At 32.6% G+C, this 18,265-nt stretch overlaps 1 protein-coding gene across 2 annotated transcripts in view; it reads left to right on the plus strand.

The window, feature by feature from the left end:
* The first annotated feature begins 13,207 nt into the window (after positions 1-13,207).
* Positions 13,208-18,265, plus strand: part of LOC114308054 (ISWI chromatin-remodeling complex ATPase CHR11) — a 9,687-nt gene continuing 4,629 nt past the window's right edge. For both annotated transcript variants that reach the window (XM_028253539.2, XM_028253540.2), the window contains exons 1-7: positions 13,208-13,807; positions 14,451-14,582; positions 14,670-14,776; positions 15,936-16,048; positions 16,745-16,842; positions 17,055-17,234; positions 17,341-17,562. In XM_028253539.2, the coding sequence (XP_028109340.2) occupies positions 13,559-13,807; positions 14,451-14,582; positions 14,670-14,776; positions 15,936-16,048; positions 16,745-16,842; positions 17,055-17,234; positions 17,341-17,562 (1,101 nt within the window). In that variant the 5' untranslated portion in view covers positions 13,208-13,558. The remainder of the gene's footprint in view (positions 13,808-14,450; positions 14,583-14,669; positions 14,777-15,935; positions 16,049-16,744; positions 16,843-17,054; positions 17,235-17,340; positions 17,563-18,265) is intronic.

Consider the following 18,265-nt stretch of genomic DNA (forward strand, 5'->3'; position numbering starts at 1 on the left):
TTGGTCACTACGTGAATTTTCTCTGGAGTTAGTCACTAAGTGAATTTTCTTTGGAGGTTACCATTGTGTGAATTTTCTTTGGATGTTGGCAGTGTCAAATTTCTCTAATCGTTTATTGTTTTAATTTTCTTTGCATGTGTATATCTAATATGCTTGTTCCTATTTGTTTTGTAGGTTTTTTTCCTATAGCTTTTGTTGTTGTTGATGCTGAGAATAAAGACAATTGGTGTTGGTTCCTTGAACATTTATGTGAAGTATTGGGATCGAAAAGGGTTATAAGTTTCATATCAGATCGACATTGTGGTATTGTAGAAGGAATTGCCAGGTTTTTCCCTAATTGCTTTCATAGATTTTGTCTTGAACATCTAAAGAGAAATTTGAGGGATAAGTTGTCATGTGGAAACACAAATTTGGTTAGGGAGGCGATTATGTCCAAGTTTTCAGAATGTGCATATGCCCCAACAAAGACATCATTTCATTTCAAGTTAAATGAATTAAAAAGTGAGGGAGGAGACATTGTAAGTAGAAGTTTACCATATGAAAATTGGAGTGATGCATATTTTGAGGGGAAACGTTATGGTGAGATGTATTCAAATATTGCTGAGTCATTCAATTCATGGATACGAGAAGCTTAGCACTTGCCAATAACAAATTTAGTGGACATGATACGGTTGCAAATCATGAATATGAGGTCTGATAAGAGGCTGCTCTCTAGTAAATGGAATAAAGTTCTCTGTCCTCGTATAGATAGTGTATTGTAGAAGGCTTTCTTGAATGGGAGGACATGAAATGTGAGTTTATTATCTTATAATGTCTTTGAAGTGCATTGTTTTGCTTTCGTTATGGTTGATCTTTGGTTGATAACTTGTTCATGTCAAAAATGAGAAATAAATGGACATCCATGTCAACATGCTGTTGCTGCAATTTTTAGGAATGAAAATAATTTGAATTCATTTGTTAAACCATATTTTCATGCTGATATATGCCCAAATATGGGTTATAAGTTTCATATCAGATCGACATTGTGGTATTGTAGAAGGAATTGCCAGGTTTTTCCCTAATTGCTTTCATAGATTTTGTCTTGAACATCTAAAGAGAAATTTGAGAGATAAGTTGTCATGTGGAAACACAAATTTGGTTAGGGAGGCGATTATGTCCAAGTTTTCAGAATGTGCATATGCCCCAACAAAGACATCATTTCATTTCAAGTTAAATGAATTAAAAAGTGAGGGAGGAGACATTGTAAGTAGAAGTTTACCATATGAAAATTGGAGTGATGCATATTTTGAGGGGAAACGTTATGGTGAGATGTATTCAAATATTGCTGAGTCATTCAATTCATGGATACGAGAAGCTTAGCACTTGCCAATAACAAATTTAGTGGACATGATACGGTTGCAAATCATGAATATGAGGTCTGATAAGAGGCTGCTCTCTAGTAAATGGAATAAAGTTCTCTGTCCTCGTATAGATAGTGTATTGTAGAAGGCTTTCTTGAATGGGAGGACATGGAATGTGAGTTTATTATCTTATAATGTCTTTGAAGTGCGTTGTTTTGCTTTCGTTATGGTTGATCTTTGGTTGATAACTTGTTCATGTCAAAAATGAGAAATAAATGGACATCCATGTCAACATGCTGTTGCTGCAATTTTTAGGAATGAAAATAATTTGAATTCATTTGTTAAACCATATTTTCATGCTGATATATGCCCAAAAACATAAGCATTTCATGCCAAAATATGCCCAAATACCCACTGAAACTCAGTCAATGCATGCGAAAATAAGGGGCTCCTTTGGAAGGCCATGCAAGGAGGTATTCTATACCTATATGATAGGTAAACAAAAGGGAAAAACCACCTCTTGAAATGAGTTATGACAGCCCTAAAAACCACCAGATAGGCTCTGAAATCAGTCTGGGAAACATGCAAAGAAAGGTCCTTTTGAAAGGCCTTGAATGGGATTGCTCTACACATGCATCATAGACATAAAATGTGGCATGGAATGTGAGTTTATTATCTTATAATGTCTTTGAAGTGCATTGTTTTGCTTTCGTTATGGTTGATCTTTGGTTGATAACTTGTTCATGTCAAAAATGAGAAATAAATGGACATCCATGTCAACATGCTGTTGCTGCAATTTTTAGGAATGAAAATAATTTGAATTCATTTGTTAAACCATATTTTCATGCTGATATGTATCGTCAAGCATGCTCGTTTTTGATTGGCCTAGTTTCAACTGTTGAAAAATCTTTGCGTAGCATTAATAATGCGATGATTCTACCTACATTGAGTAAGAGACTAGCTGGGACGCCAAAGAAGAACAAAATTGCTTCTACTGGAGAGTTTAAAATGGTGATTAAGTGTAGTCGTTGTGAGAGTATCGGTCACTATAATAAGAGGACATGCAAGGAACCTTTGTTAAATAATTGAGGATAATACATTTTATTGGTTGAATAATACATTTGATGATTACTCTATATATTTTGTTTTAAGAACTGTATTTTTGGACAGTGTATATAATAATACCAATCAAATTCATCTAGAGAAATTTTTCAATAGCAGTGAAAGTGTGCATTGTGTTTGTTGATACATACTATAAGTAGTGTGTTTATAATACCAGTCAAATTCATCCAGAGAAATTTGCCTATAGTAGAGAAAATTCTTTGTACATTGTGTTTTGAAGCTTCAAATTCATCTAGAGAAATTTGTCAATAGCAGAGAAAATTACTGTGTACATTGTGTTTTTTGAATTTGATGATTGTTTTGTACCAACACAATGCATTATAGATTACATGATCATATAGGCACCCTCTTTGGGACGATGCGAGTTAAATTTCTCTGTGAATTTCTAGTAATTTCATACCAGTCAAATTTATCCATAGAAATTTGCCAATAGAAAAGAAATTTACTATGGGCATTGTGTTTGTTGAAATGTGCATTGTGTTTTGTGAGGTCCAATTCATCTAGAGGAATTTGCCAATAGTATTGAAAATTACAATGTGCATTATGTTTGTTGAAACATACTATGGGCAGTGTGTTTATAATACTAGTCAATTTCATCTAGAGAAATTTGCCACTAGTAGAGAAAATTATATGTGCATTGTGTTTTGAAGCTTCAAATTCATCCAGTGAAATTTGCCAATAACAGAGAAAATTACTGTGCACTTTGTGTTTTATGAATTTGATGATTGTTTTGTACCAATACATAGCATTATAGATTACATGATCACATAGGCATCCCCTTGGCAAAATACGAGTTAAATTTCTCTGTCAATTTTTGGAAACATCATACCAGAGAAATTTCTGCAGACAATTTTCTCTGTGTGGATTGTGTTGACAATCACAATAAAAAAATATATATTTAACCATTGATAACTATGAAATTTATATTAGTCAAAAAAAGATATATACATATAGGTCAAATATCATCATTCCTTCAATATATGAAAAAACAAATTAAATGGCTAATCCTAATTACATAGTGTATACTGTCTTTCATTCACTCGTGTGCTTTCACTATTATACTTTTGGTTCTTCTTCTGGTGATATTTGAATTGGTTCTGTCCATGACCGGCCAACTTCGGGCACAAATCTCTCTATGATTTCTACCTTCATCAACCTTATGTCTTGTGTGGACAATTTCGAGCTGATAAGTTCATGGTTGCTATATTGTCTCATTATGTAGCATACAAAGAGGCCACAATCCAGACTGCATACAAATTATAGGCATAGTTAGTTTTAAGAAACATTCAAATTAGATTATCTTATTTATAGATGTTGTATGAAACTTACAAATCACTGTCTTGTTGTGGAGCAATGTTGACAAATTCAAAGTCGCAATTTATGTTTTGTGAGTCTATCAATTTGAAAGAGGGTTGTAATTGTGCCTTGCTTTCAAGGCAAGCTTTAAAAAAATTCTTCACATAATCTTGTTGCAAAAAAATAATTTTTAAATAATAAAGAAATTTACAGACAAATCAATGGGGTTCTATGAAAATTATCATTACATAAACATTATCACGGATTAGAGAAATTTGCACTCATTACCAATTATTTTGCATCTTTGATATATTTGTTTTGTGTATCACTCCTTCTTAGCCCTAATGAGTTGTAGAACCTCCATAAATTGTTTTGTTTGTCCAAGACTAGCAAGGCCTAGTGATTTTCATCTGTTGACTTCTTATTACGCCTAGTATTTATTGGGAAATGAAGGAACCCGTAGTTCCTTCATGCTGTTTCAAAATGCTTGTCAAATAATGAGAATCAGAAAGTTTGATTTTCCGTCATCTTGATGAAGTTCTGCCGTCAGAGAAAATCCAAAAAATGTTATGTTATGAGAAAGTTGAAATGACAGGAATTTAAGAAATATACACACAGAGAAATTTTAAATGCACACAACTGGCCAGAGAAAATTAGACTAGTGACACAATTGGCTTCAATAAGTATCTTAACAAAATAAAGTAGTAAGTAAATTCTAGAGAAAATAAAATAAAAGTGTAATAACATACTAAGCTCATGGATGTGAAAAAAATATAAAGTTGGTTGTTGTCGTTTTCTCGTTTGGTCAGCAAATAGGATCTCTCCATAGCCATCAATGACCTAAAAAATATCATTTATAATTGTAACATTGGTTTATAAAGGCTGATGGAACATTGTAGAGAAATTTTGATAAAAGACTTACATTGTTGGCAATTTCTTTTTGCTTTATTAGGTTTCCCAATATCATCAAAGGTAATGAGATTCAACTCACTTGTCCAGATTAAAGCCCTACAAGATGACAAAGAAGGGATTTAATAATTGTTAATGCAATATAAGTTAGTAAATTGTTGTTTGTTATCTTCTATTTTATTTGTTGTACTTACTCGAGTCCAGACACATTTGATATGTGCTGCAAGATGTCTTTTACATGTTCTTTTATCAATTTTGAAACCAGTAGAGTTTGTGGAAAAACTCAAGATTTTCTAATGTTTGTTGGTTGAGGCAAGACGTACGCATCGGCATCAAGTACTTCTTTGTCTTTGGTGGTTTGCTCTGTTTGCTTTGCAGCTTGCTTTGAACCTCTAGTCACCTTCGCAACTTTGGGATATTAAAATTATGTATCTTGTTACTTTTATTTCCTTCCTTTTGCCTTTAAATTCTTTATCATTGATGTAGGATCTTTTTTCACTGTAAACAGTGAAAGTATCAGTAAAAGTGAAATTTCTCCGAAGTAAGAGATGATATTTCAATATGTAAATTTATTTGATTCAATATTTTCCAGTTACCATAGACTTTTGTCTTTTGTTTTGGTTATTCTTTGTGTGCCACTTGTTCTTGCTGGGTTGTCGGTTATTGTTCCACTTCTATTCCAACTATACACAGTGAAAATCAAACAAGCCCCAAAAATCAAATAAGCAAATATACAGAGAAAATCAAATAAGCAGTAGAAATTAATAGAAATAAGCAGCAGAAACTAATGTGGTCAGAGAAATTTAACTTCCAGAGAAAATTATAAAAATAGAAATTTCTCTGAGTTATGTTGACACAAGGACATAACTTTTTGTGGCTCAAGATTTTCACTAACCTTGTGGTTGAACTTATGTTGGTGTTCAGTAAGGTGGTGTTGCTAGTTGGACGGATAGTTCTTGAATTTGTTCATGCAATCTAGCATTTACAATTTCAAGCTCTGAAATTGAATATCTCAACTGTTGAATTGTTTTTATATCATCTTCTTTTTGAGCTTTCAACATTCTTAGTTTCATTTGGTTTGTGCTGTCTCTTTCTTGAAGTTCTGAGTTATGTGATGTCAAGGTTCTCATTGCAATCTCCTTTTCTACAAGTAATTCATTCCAATTTCTCTCTTCTTTTACTTTGGATTTAGAAAGTGCCTTTAGTCTTTGATGTAGATCAGCAATTTGAGCACCCTTTGATTCCTCATATTCTTGAGGCTGATGCATTGTTGAGCCACAGATGCTATCATGATGTTGGTCCATCGGCTCATTATGTTCTTCTTCATCACTTTCTTCATTGTTTTCTTCTTGATCTTTAGATTGAGTGCCTTCATCTTCTTCTTCATTGTCTTCTTCTTTCTGTTCATTTTATTCTTTGTCTTCTACTTCTATTTCTTCACTTTCTTCTATGGATTCCGCTTCTCCATTGCTTGTTTGATCTTCTTGTCCATTACTGGCTTCTTGTTCTTCTATGTTGCCTTTTCCTTCTTCATTCCCTGCTTCATCAGATGAATCTTCTAATGTCTCCTTGAATTTGACAATTGCCTTTTTTGATTCTTTCTTCTTCTTTTTACCGAGACAAACTCCTCTGATTGGTTTTTAACTAGCTCCTTGTTATCTATCTGTAATAGGAGGCTCTTTTATTAGAGAAATGTTACAAAATTCACTGAGAGTAAAAATTCAAATAAGGCAGACAAAATTCATGTAAATGATACTAATAGGAAACAAACTTCAGAGAAAATTGTATGGGCCAGAGAAAATTACAGACAATGAGGTAATTTTATGAAGCAGAGAAAATTATGAAACAGGCAACATAATTTAGAAATCAGAGAAAATGAATCAGTGCATATAAGTTAATGTTACTATAATTGGGTCAGAGAAATTTGGATTCTAGAGAAAATTCATTACAATGGTAGAAATAAACAGTGTTAATCAAAGAAGCAAGGCATATAAGTTATGGGCTAGAGAAAATTACACACAAGGAGAAACAATTTTATGAGCTAGAGAAAATTATGAAATAACCAACATAATTCAGATATCAGAGAAAATCAATCAGGGCATATAAGTTAATGTGTTAGAATTGTGGTCAGAGAAAATTGATTACAATGGCAGAAGTAAACCAGTGGTAATCAAATAAGAAATATAAATTGATAGTTTAGAGAAAATTGATCTCAATCAATCAAGGCACAAAGAGGGAAACAAACCAGTGGTCAGAAAAATTTTGAAATTTCACTGAGATTCTAGTGACGATAGAAATCTAACCTGTTGAGGTGCAAGAGAGTGCAGTGGTGTCTTCTGCAGCTATTTGGTCAAACTTTGCAGGTTCCACTTGGTACATCTTGGGAAGTCAGTTGTGTTACTGTCTTCCGAGTCAATGATATTTGCATGTTCACATTGCCAATACGGTGATGAAAATTAAACTAATTAAATTTTGCTAAACACACAAATTTGTAAGTATGATAACTGCAAATTTGAATAGAAATTATACTTACCAACAATGCAATGACACACCCCGTAACTTTTTATGGAATTTTGTGCAATGCTATGATAGAATCAATCAATGTTGATATGATTGCTTCTGGCCAATCATATTGTTTCATTGATTCAAGAGGTTCTACATACTTTATAAAAATTCACCCTATTGAATTCCCATTTGTTGCAAAAAATAGGGTGAAACACAAGTACAATGTAACAATGATTGCTACATCTTTGAAATCAGTTGGTTGCTTGCCTTTCATTGTTTGCCCAAGACATTTTTAAGAACAGGACCAGTGAGCCTTGTGTCCTTTAGGAATCTTCTCTTTAGGAATGCAGACTTTGGCTTTTTAAAGTATCTTAATGACATGACTCATTTACCTTATTGCAAACCAAAAATCAAGGTCATATCATTGGTTATAAAGGTCAAGTTCTTTTTACCGACGGTGAATGCTTTTATTTTTTCATTGTAGCGTTGAATTATTGCAACTACATCATCATCAGATTTCCTAGATTTCCTTGGATCCATCTTTCCAGTGGTTAGAGCTTGGATCAAATACCAAAATGGGGTCTTTTGAAGCTCTACAAGTTGGTTTGAATTGAATTTAAGTGTTTGAAAAAAAGGAGACAACAGATGAAAAGTTGGATCGGTATTGAATGTTGTAATGAGCTCTCTTTCTTTGGAGTTTAATAGGTTTTTTCCTCCTTGAGCTTGAGTCTTTTGAAGTTGGGGTATTCATCTGGACGCTAGTTGCTTCATCACCTTGGACTTGTGTGTTTTGGCAAGGAGTTTGTAGTGTTTTGTTGGTTTTTGATCTTAAATCATAAGAAGACTGAGAGAGTTTCTGTTTCTTACTCGGTGTTTCTGATGTTTTGCTATTTTTACATTTTGCCATTTTCTAGACAGTGGTGAAAATATAAAGATGTCAACATTAAATCCTAGAGAAAATTGGGCATATCAGAGAAAATTACACATAAGGGAGAAAACTAAGGTGGCTAGGGAAAATTATAAATGCCAGATAAAATTAGACACTAAAAATTAAATGTCAGAGTACTAATTGTTTTCCTGTGGAATACATCTACCCACAGAAAATTTTCATTCCCAGAGAAAATCAACAAAGCAACATAAACATGGCAGAGAAATTTTCAATAATTGTTAAAATTACATATAGAAGTAAAATATAACTAGAGAAAATTCAAAAAAGAAACATATATCTAGCAAGGACAAAAAATGAATGATAAAGAAAAGTAAACATGGTAAGCCAAAGAAAATTTTCATTTCACTATTAGCAAGATAAAATAGACAAAGCAGCGTAAACATGCCACTGGAAATTACGCAACATTGAAACCAAGAATTGAACAAAATAAACATACCAGAGAAAATTGCACATTCTAGAGAAAATTACACATTCTTGAGCAAATTTTCATTCCAGAGAAAATTTCAAGTCCATAATATTAAAATGCCAAAGAAATTTGCATACACAACTAGAGAAAATTAAACATGATAGAGACACACAAGGGAGAAAAGTGATGTGGTTAGAGAAAATTATAAATGTTAGAGAAACTTAGATACAGACAAGAGAGTAATAGACATTCAAATGAAAAATACATATTACAGAGAAATTTACAGAGTAGAGAAATTTATAGACAAAATCACAGAAACATGTTCAAGAATAAGATCAAAACACAGAGAAATAACTTTTTTCAAAATAAACATGACAGAGAAAATTCAAAGAAGAAACATACACCAAGCAAAAGCTAGAGAAATTCAAATGCCAGACAAATTGATAGAAAATCACACAAACATGTTCAAGAATAAGTTCAAAACACAGAGAAATAATTTTTTTCAAATTCATGTAGCTTTTTATTACGAAATTGAAACCATAATTTATGGAAGGTTAATAAAAAATGTAATTAATTGTGTTTCCAGAGAAAATCTAGTTGGACTATAGAAAAACTTACCAGAGTTAGGATGAAACTTCAGTTACGAACTGATATTCCCTGAGATAAAGATACGACGTGACGAAGAGGAACTGAGATAACGACGAATAGTGAAAATGGGGTCAGAGAAATTTGTGAGAAATAAATGAGAATGATTTTTGCAGAAGCTCTAATGTCGATGGTGAAGATGATATTGAAACCCTAATTCTGTTGTTCTCTTGCTCGTGAAGATGATTGGATGCTTGGAATGGAACTCAGTCGTCAGAATTAGTTCCATTTCTGTGCTGATTTATGAAGGGTGTTTTGGTCCACGAAATAATTAAAAATGCGCGTCATATTGTTCAGAGACCTGATGCATCACCTTTTTTTTTGGTGTCCTTTATCCTCTAAATTACTATCATAAGGGACCTTAAAAAAAATTCTAAAAAAAAAAGATTAAATAAATATTTAGCAATGATACATCTCTTTAAAATTATAATTCTAATTGAATTCTAGTGAGATGAAAAGTTAAAAAAATAATATCAAAACATCGCATTATATGAATTTTACATATGCATTAGAACTATTAAAACTCACAAATTAAACCTTTAAGGGTTGGTTTGGGAAGTGAGTTGGCTTTTTGGTTTTTTGGACTATTTTAGCTTGGGCTATAAAGCTTAGTTTGGAAAGGACTTTTTGGCTTTTTGATTTTTTCGATTTTTTTTTTGTGAGAGAAAAGTATAATGATTATGAGTTAGATGTGATGTTTTGTTTGTTGTGACTAAAATAGTTTATTTTGTCTTTTATGACTAAAATAGTCAAAAAATTTATAATCTATCTTTCCAAACGGAGCCTAAAATATTTTTGATAAATATTTTCTATACAAAGAATATCCGTTAGATTCGACCAGCATGGATAATAAAACAAAAAATAATATTAAATATTCAAATAACAAAAGGATATTCTAGTCAGTTAAAATCGATGGGCTCACATCTCCATAAAGCAACTTACTTTTTTATTTTTTTGTTTTTTCTGACTATGTTTCGTGAAATTATCATAACATCGGTAGATTATGGTATTGGGACAATTGATTGATGGTTAAAGAGTTGTTTGAGATGATCTAAATAAGTGTATTTTTTGACTTTTTATGAAATATGAGTTGAGTTTGGGTTGGATTTCAAGTGATATGTTAGAGAGGTGATGTGACTTAAATAAGATGATATGACTTAAATAAAATAGTGACTTTTTAACTTTTTAACTTTTTTTAAATATCACAAACTTGCCGAAGAGACATACCACTAGAGCATACGTGAACTTCATTCACGCTCCACAATAGGAGTCTTAGAGCCTAACAACTGAAATACACGTGTCTAAAGACCGCGGCCGAGTGTCGAATTCAAACACTCTGCGTGTAAGGGTGGTATAAGGCAACTTATTTGGCCCTTCACATGGTGGTTGGGAGACTTAGATCAAGTTTGACATAATTGAAAAAAAATTAAAAGTCAAAAAGTCACTATCTTATTTAAGTCACATTATCTTATTTAAGTCACATCACTTCTCTAACACATCACTTCAAACCCAACCAAACCCAACCCATATTTTATAAAAAGTCAAAAAGTGCACTTATTTAGGCCTAGTTTGGGAAGACTAAATAAGTGCACTTTTTGACTTTTTATGAAATATGGGTTGGGTTTGAAGTGATGTGTTAGAGAAGTGATGTGACTTAAATAAGATGATGTGACTTAAATAGGATAGTGACTTTTTGACTTTTTGTCTTTTTTGCCTCATGCCAAACTTGGCCTTAGTCTTCCCAAACTAGGCCTTAAAATGTTAAAATATATAAAAAAATAAAATAAAATAAAATTTAAAATTAATAAGATAAAATATTACATTTAAATTAAAATTAATTTATTTTTTTCTCGCACTAAATTTTAAAAAATCAAAAAATTCAATTCAAATGAAATTTTTTAGTCTTAAATTAAAATAGTAAAAAAAGAAAAAACAACCCAATTCCGAAACAAAAGCTTGATTGATTATATGGTAGATGAGTACAGTCAATTGCCACATGAGCATGTAAGATAAAAGGCGCATGAGAGTCCCAAATATATATATATATATATTTAAATCACTAAAGATGATAAAATAGATATATATATATATATATATATTTATATTCAAAAATTAAACCCAACACACTCAATATACTGGCCCATCGCCTTTAATATATTAAAATTTGTCAACTTTTTGTTTTTTATTTTTATTTTTTTTTTCTCCTATCACTCACTGACATGTGTAGGTTGTAGGGATTAAAGAAAAAGGGGTCTCTATTATTTTCTATTATTGAATGATTAGCTTACTCTGAATCTGACTATACTTTTTGACATAAATATCCTTTCATACTTTATTTAGTTGTTTATCTCTATATCCTTCTTCTGAATGATAATTCAAACAAATATAAATAATTTGAACCGTTTTACCTCATGGTCAGTAATGAGACACTACAAACCTGCCTCATATTCATATTTACCTATCACGTTCATTGTTATTGTTGCTACTAGCGTCATCACAACCATCAACATGACTACTATATCTAACCCATCGTCGTTATTACTATTACTACCACCACTACCATCAATGATAGAGCCATCAATTTGAGGCAGAGTGGTGTATATTAATCAAAATAAATTTATTTTCACCAAAATAAATAATGACATATTATTAAATTTAAACATTCAAGTAAATTATTATGATTCTTTTAATCAACAAGCTACAATATTACAATTAGCATGGAAATTGCATAAACATGGCTTATAAATCCACAATTAACAACTCAATTATGTTAACCCCAATAACGTGAAACAACAAACTTAAACTATAATCAATTAAGGGGTGTTTTGGAAAGCTCATAGAAAAAATTTAACCAAAAAAGTCACAAAGTGTTCGTTTTGGAATGTGAGTTGATTTTTTTGGCTATTTTAGTCTAGGATTAAAAGTTTCATTTGTGATTTTTTTTTTAGAGAAAAAATGAAATAATTATAGTTTAGATGTGATATTTTGTCTTATTGATTTTTTAGTCTTTTTTTTTGTTATTATTTTAGCCAAAAAACTCCAAGTTTTTTCTTCCCAAAAGAGCTCAAAAAGCCAAAAAAAATTAGTTTTTAACTAATTTTCTAAAACACCCCTAAACAAACATAAAGAGATAATTAATAGCAATAATTGACCAATTGAGCTCTCCATATTAGAAAGGTACAAGAGGTGCCCAAAATAATAGAATGATGCAATTATAATTTCGACAATGCTACGTAGCTCAAATTTTGTGGCTCAAAAGTGGCTCAAATGGCCAAAACGACGTCGTTTTGAGTACAGAACAACATAAAAATGGCCAAAACGACGTCGTTTTGGCTATTTGAGCCACTTTTGAGCCACAAAATTTGAGCTACGAGACATTTTCCTTATAATTTTTTAAATTAAGAGTATATGATTTAAGGATGAATAATATTACAATTTTATAACGATAAATAAAAATAATATTTACTATACAGTAATATTACCATAAGTGTCAAAGTTTGAAGGGAAAACTTGTAAGCGACGCCCAACTCATAGATCCACCCTTAACCATCGCATCATACTTGTACCCCAATTACAGACCAAACGCAAATACATTGTTTGTGAGAGTCATTTTCTTAGACTAAAAAAACAAATGTTTATATTTTGAAAGTTTTACTTGACTAAACAGATCAATAAATTAAAATATTAAAAAAAAGAAAAAAGTCTAAAAGAAATTAAGGTAAATTATACTGACACTCGCTGAAGTTTATATTTATTACAATTCTACCCTCATATTTAAAAAATTATACTGACCCTTGTTAATTTAATTTTATGTATGATAATCATTACGGTAAGAGGAAACTGTTATATAACTTTAAACCTCAGGAGATAATCTGTAATGAAATTTTAAATCTCATAAAAAATAATATAATTTTCAAAAAATAGGAGGGAACTATAATGGATGTCAATGTAATTTACCCAAGAAATTATAATAATTTGTTTTGACTTGAATTTAAAAATAAAATACTTGACACAAGGTAAAAAAAAACACAAAATACAAAGACGTAGGATAAATAAATCAAAAATCAAAAAACAAAAAAGTGGCCGTCCCAATTACGGCCTTGGTCGCAACACCGAGCCGAAGGGGGAGCGGGTTTCCGGCCACCGGTCCACACCGTTAGCGGGAAACCGCATTTCACTCTCAACTGCGCGGGAAATTCTCTATTTCTGTTTCCAAACACACGCTCTCTCCCTCAAAATCCAAACAGAGGCGGTCCAAACAAACAATCCGTACACACTCGCACTCACTTTACTTTCCCATAAAGAAGGGCCTATAAATACTGCCTGTCTCTCACTTTCTCACGATTGGCTCTTGAGAAGCGAAACCCTCGACCCTTTTTCGAATCCATGGCGAGACCCAAGGATTCCACCGATGAGTCTCTATCCGACGGCTCAAATTCATCCGAGGAAGAGCAAGTCAACGATCAGGTCAATGAAGAGGAAGACGATGAGGAGGAGCTCGAGGCCGTCGCCAGGCCTGCCTACTCCGACGACGACGACGACGACGACGATGACGCCTACGTCGCCGGCGAAGATATGCCTCCGCCTTCAGACAACGATGCCGTCGCCGATGATGATGATAATGAAAGCGAAGAGGTAATGCTTATCTAATAATTTCAGTTATTAGTTGGATCTCAGTTATTATTGTTGGTGCGTTTGCTTAGGGTATTTGTTGTGTAATTAGGGTTTGATAGCTTACGGTTTTTGTTGTTTCGTTGGAATTGTCGTCATTTGGGTGTGCATTGTTGTTGCTAGTTCGGTTTTCCGGAATGGGTAATGGTTGGATTTCTTAGTTTGTGGTCTATGTACTCCGTGAATTGTCGTTAATTTGAGAAATGAATGAGTGGGAAATTAGATCTTTTGACATGGAAAAACCATAGTTCATTAGATCTTTTAGTTGAATGGGCTTGTCACTAGAAAATCTTCTAAGTGTTTCAAAAAAAAAAAAATAATAATAATAATAATTCAGATCTGATAGATGCATTATATATATATATACTCAAAACTTGTATAGTGTAAGCTGATGGCTCCAACAAATTTTGCTTATTGCTGAGTAAGGAGTTGCCCTAAGAGGGTTTATAATATATAGTTGCCATCTTAGATATCATGGTGATAGTTTTCTTTCATTATCATGCAATTATTTGTGTCAGTTTCTTTGAGCACTATTGTCAGTATATTTGAATTTGTTGAGCTATTTGTATATATTTTTTTCATCTGTTTCGTAGTTAATCATTTTCAGGATGGGAATGGTGTTTCTAATAATGAAATTAGAAAGCGTGAAAAGGCCCGACTAAAAGAAATGCAGAAATTAAAGAAACAGAAGGTTCAAGAAATTCTGGATGCACAAAATGCTGCCATTGATGCTGATATGGTGTGTTATGCCAGAGGGTTCTTGTTACTCTAGATTGTGTTTTGATTTCAGTTTTTGGGAACGTGATCACTTACAATTAAAATGCAGAACAACAAGGGAAAGGGGCGCCTGAACTATCTCCTGCAGCAAACAGAGATATTTGCTCATTTTGCCAAGGGTGATCAGTCTGCATCTCAGAAGAAGTCAAAGGGAAGGTATATTTAATCCTCTATTGAAGAGTTGCACTTTGTGCTTTCTTCATAATATGTACCTGGTTTTCAGGTGGAGTGCTTAATAATACGATCAAGTTTCACTTTCACATAAGTTTTCTACATATAACATTCTTTAAGGGTTGCGCCAATAGTAGAGCTATCTAGTGTTGTTTTGATGGTTATCCTTGTGAATTCAATAAAAGGACATGTGGATTTTTTTGAATGGTTACACTCGTTCTTTAAATCATTTTAATGATAGGGAAATTTTGATCTCTAACTTTGCTTGTACTTAGTTTCTCTATTGCAAATGTTTTTTGAGCCTAAAAGCTGTATAATTTATTTGAATTGTTGCATGGAGCTAGGGTGGAGTTTTCAGTTCCTGAAAGATAATCACATGACATTGATCATCAGGTTCTTGTTTGTTTGATGTTATGTACTTTTGTTGCCATAGAATCGGAGATTTAAAATGCTATGCTATTGTACAGTGAAATAGGATGCATGTTTAAGTATAAATTGAGGGAGCTGCTAAATATTGGGAAGCAAAATAGAACTATGGCATTTTCTATTGATGATAAACTAAATGTTGTGTGTTTTAACAGCAAAAGAAATTTGAACTAAATAAAGGCGGGGATAGAAATAAAATCTATAATGTGAAGAGAGGATTAAGTTTTTGTACTGTAGGGATATACTGTTGACTTGCCTAGATGTCATTAATACAGTTTCCAATTAATAGGTGTCATAAAGGTGAATTTTAATTGGAAAGTTGGGAATGTAGTTCAAAAAATAAGGAAAAAAAAATCAGTTGAATTATGATGGAGTAAATTGAATGTTTTTCTTTTTCAAGGAGTAGATTCTTTGGAGTTGATTTGTATAACTCTTCTTAGATGCCCGACATTTGTTATAATTGTCTTTTTTTTTTTTTTGTCTTGCTTTTAAATGATAGAATTTGATACTTAATTGAATCACAACTGATAAGAGCAAAAAGTGGTCAAACTTTGGAGATGCATATTTTTTCTTCTCTGTGTGTTTTTGTGGTGCAATGTTTTTGCCAGAGTGAGTTTGATTTGTTAATTAAAGATATGGATGAACTATTGATCAATATCTCAGTCATAGCTCATCATGCATTTCAATATTTTGACAAAGGTTTAACTGAATAATGTAGGGGTCGTCATGCATCAAAGCTAACTGAAGAGGAAGAAGATGAAGAATGCCTTAAAGAAGAAGAAGATGGACTGTCTGGGGCAGGAAACACACGGCTGTTGGTTCAACCTTCTTGTATAATTTTCTCTTTCTCTGTGTGTGTGTGTGCACCCATGTGCTTATGGGCATATGTGCATTCTCCTACTTATGCAAATCCGGCCTGTGTGATCAGTGGGAATCTTATGCAGTTTAATAAGGCTTTTGTTTGACATATTGAATGGTTTAAGTGTTTGTTTTTCCCCCACATCTTTTTTCTCATAATTTTTTTTATTGAGTTTCTTGCTTTTTGATGTGTATGTTATATATATATATATATATATATATTTCTGTGAGTCTGGCTCTCAGCAGTTCTTGTTGTATACCAGATAATATATATACATATATCTCAAGATTTTTCCTTAATTAATTTTGAAAAGGCATCGACTAGTCTATTTTTTTGTGGTCATTGATTTTTCAGCTAATGCTATCATATTTTCTGTGTTTCGGTGACCCAAAGCTGATAATAATAATTTCTGAAGGGCACTATTTGATTCCTTATCATTTGTTATTATGTTGACAATTTAAATATTTTCATGAATCATGATATCTAGCTAACTAGTGGGTGATCTGCCCTGAATGGAAATGATTTTGGTTTATGCAGAGAGGCTTCTGTCTAAAATGCATTTATATTTCAATTGACTTTTTCTGTAGTTTCGGTGTTGTTTAATATCAAAGTTACATTTAGTTTGAGGTGGCATTTAATATGTTGTTATTTGCACGTCCTTTATCCAGGTATTCAAGGAAAGATGAGGGATTACCAACTTGCTGGATTAAACTGGCTCATACGACTGTATGAGAATGGTATAAATGGAATCCTTGCAGATGAAATGGTATGTGTTGGAGTTGTTGCCCAGAGAATTGATCCCTTTCTACCCAATTGCATCATTGTATTCTCCACTTAAAAGTTCTATCTCTCAGTTGTTGAATATCATATTATCTCTGATATGTGGTTTGTTATTATTATAGTGGATAAATTGTCGAGCAGCGATTTGTTTATGGTCAATTGAGATATTGAGAACGATCTGGTGTTGTGACTTTGTAGGGCCTTGGTAAAACATTGCAAACAATCTCCTTGTTGGGCTATCTTCATGAATTTAGAGGGATTACTGGTCCTCACATGGTTGTTGCTCCAAAGTCTACATTGGGCAACTGGATGAATGAAATCAGACGTTTTTGCCCAATTCTGCGTGCTGTAAAGTTTCTTGGGAGTCCTGATGAAAGAGTTAGTTGTTTATATTTTGCTTATTCAGTTATTAAAACGTTTTCCCCTTATTTGTAGTTTTCAGATTATTAATTCTGAATTATCTGCCAATGTTACAATTTTGTAGAAGCATATACGTGAAAATTTATTGGCTGCTGGGAAGTTTGATGTATGTGTAACCAGTTTTGAAATGGCAATTAAAGAGAAAACTTGTTTGCGCCAATTTAGTTGGCGCTATATTATCATTGATGAAGCTCATCGAATCAAGAATGAGAATTCACTTCTTTCAAAGACAATGAGACTTTACAAGACTAATTACCGCCTCCTTATCACGGGCACTCCACTTCAGGTAATCAATTGCATTTGTTTTCCTTTGTTGATGTGGAAATTTTGCTGTTGTCTTTTGCTTTCATAATCAGCATTGTGATGGTAACTTGTCAGAGACTACATATTTGAATAGTTTCTATGGGTATTAACATGAAAAAGTGGGTATTGGATACGTTTTCTTTGGAGTATGGATCTAGCTAGCTGACACCAGATAATTGGGATGAAGGCTTGTTGAGCTGTGGAGGGGATTGGGTGTGTGTGAGGGGGGTGGTATTTAAAAGGAAAAAATCCAAATGGTTTGGAGAACAGACTCCAGTCCATTATTGGTGGGGAGAACTAAGCCCAGAATTAGTGAACTCGATTAGGATGAATTGATAGAGACTAATTAGTTACTTCATGGATGCCTATTGTCCTTTCAGTTGTGCCTGACTTAAGTATAATTTCTCCCCTTGTGATATTAGCATCATTTTATTGAGCATTTAAAATCTTGCAGTTTCAAGTCCATTGATGAATAACTTTTGTTATGGTGAAGGAAAAAATTTAGGTGAAACATCAATTTATTGGTTCAACCTTCCCATGGTGTGTGGAAGGCAGTTTTTGAGGAAAGAAAGAAATGTAATGTTATAAAACTCAAAATTCCATTTTATTTTGGTATTTTTTTAATTTGATAATCTATTTTTTAGGAGAATAGTGGTGGGAGGTGTCTGGTTGATATGTTGTGTGGC

Source organism: Camellia sinensis, chromosome 6, assembly GCF_055761805.1.
Source record: "Camellia sinensis isolate YWXY chromosome 6, ASM5576180v1, whole genome shotgun sequence".
Taxonomy (NCBI): domain Eukaryota; kingdom Viridiplantae; phylum Streptophyta; class Magnoliopsida; order Ericales; family Theaceae; genus Camellia; species Camellia sinensis.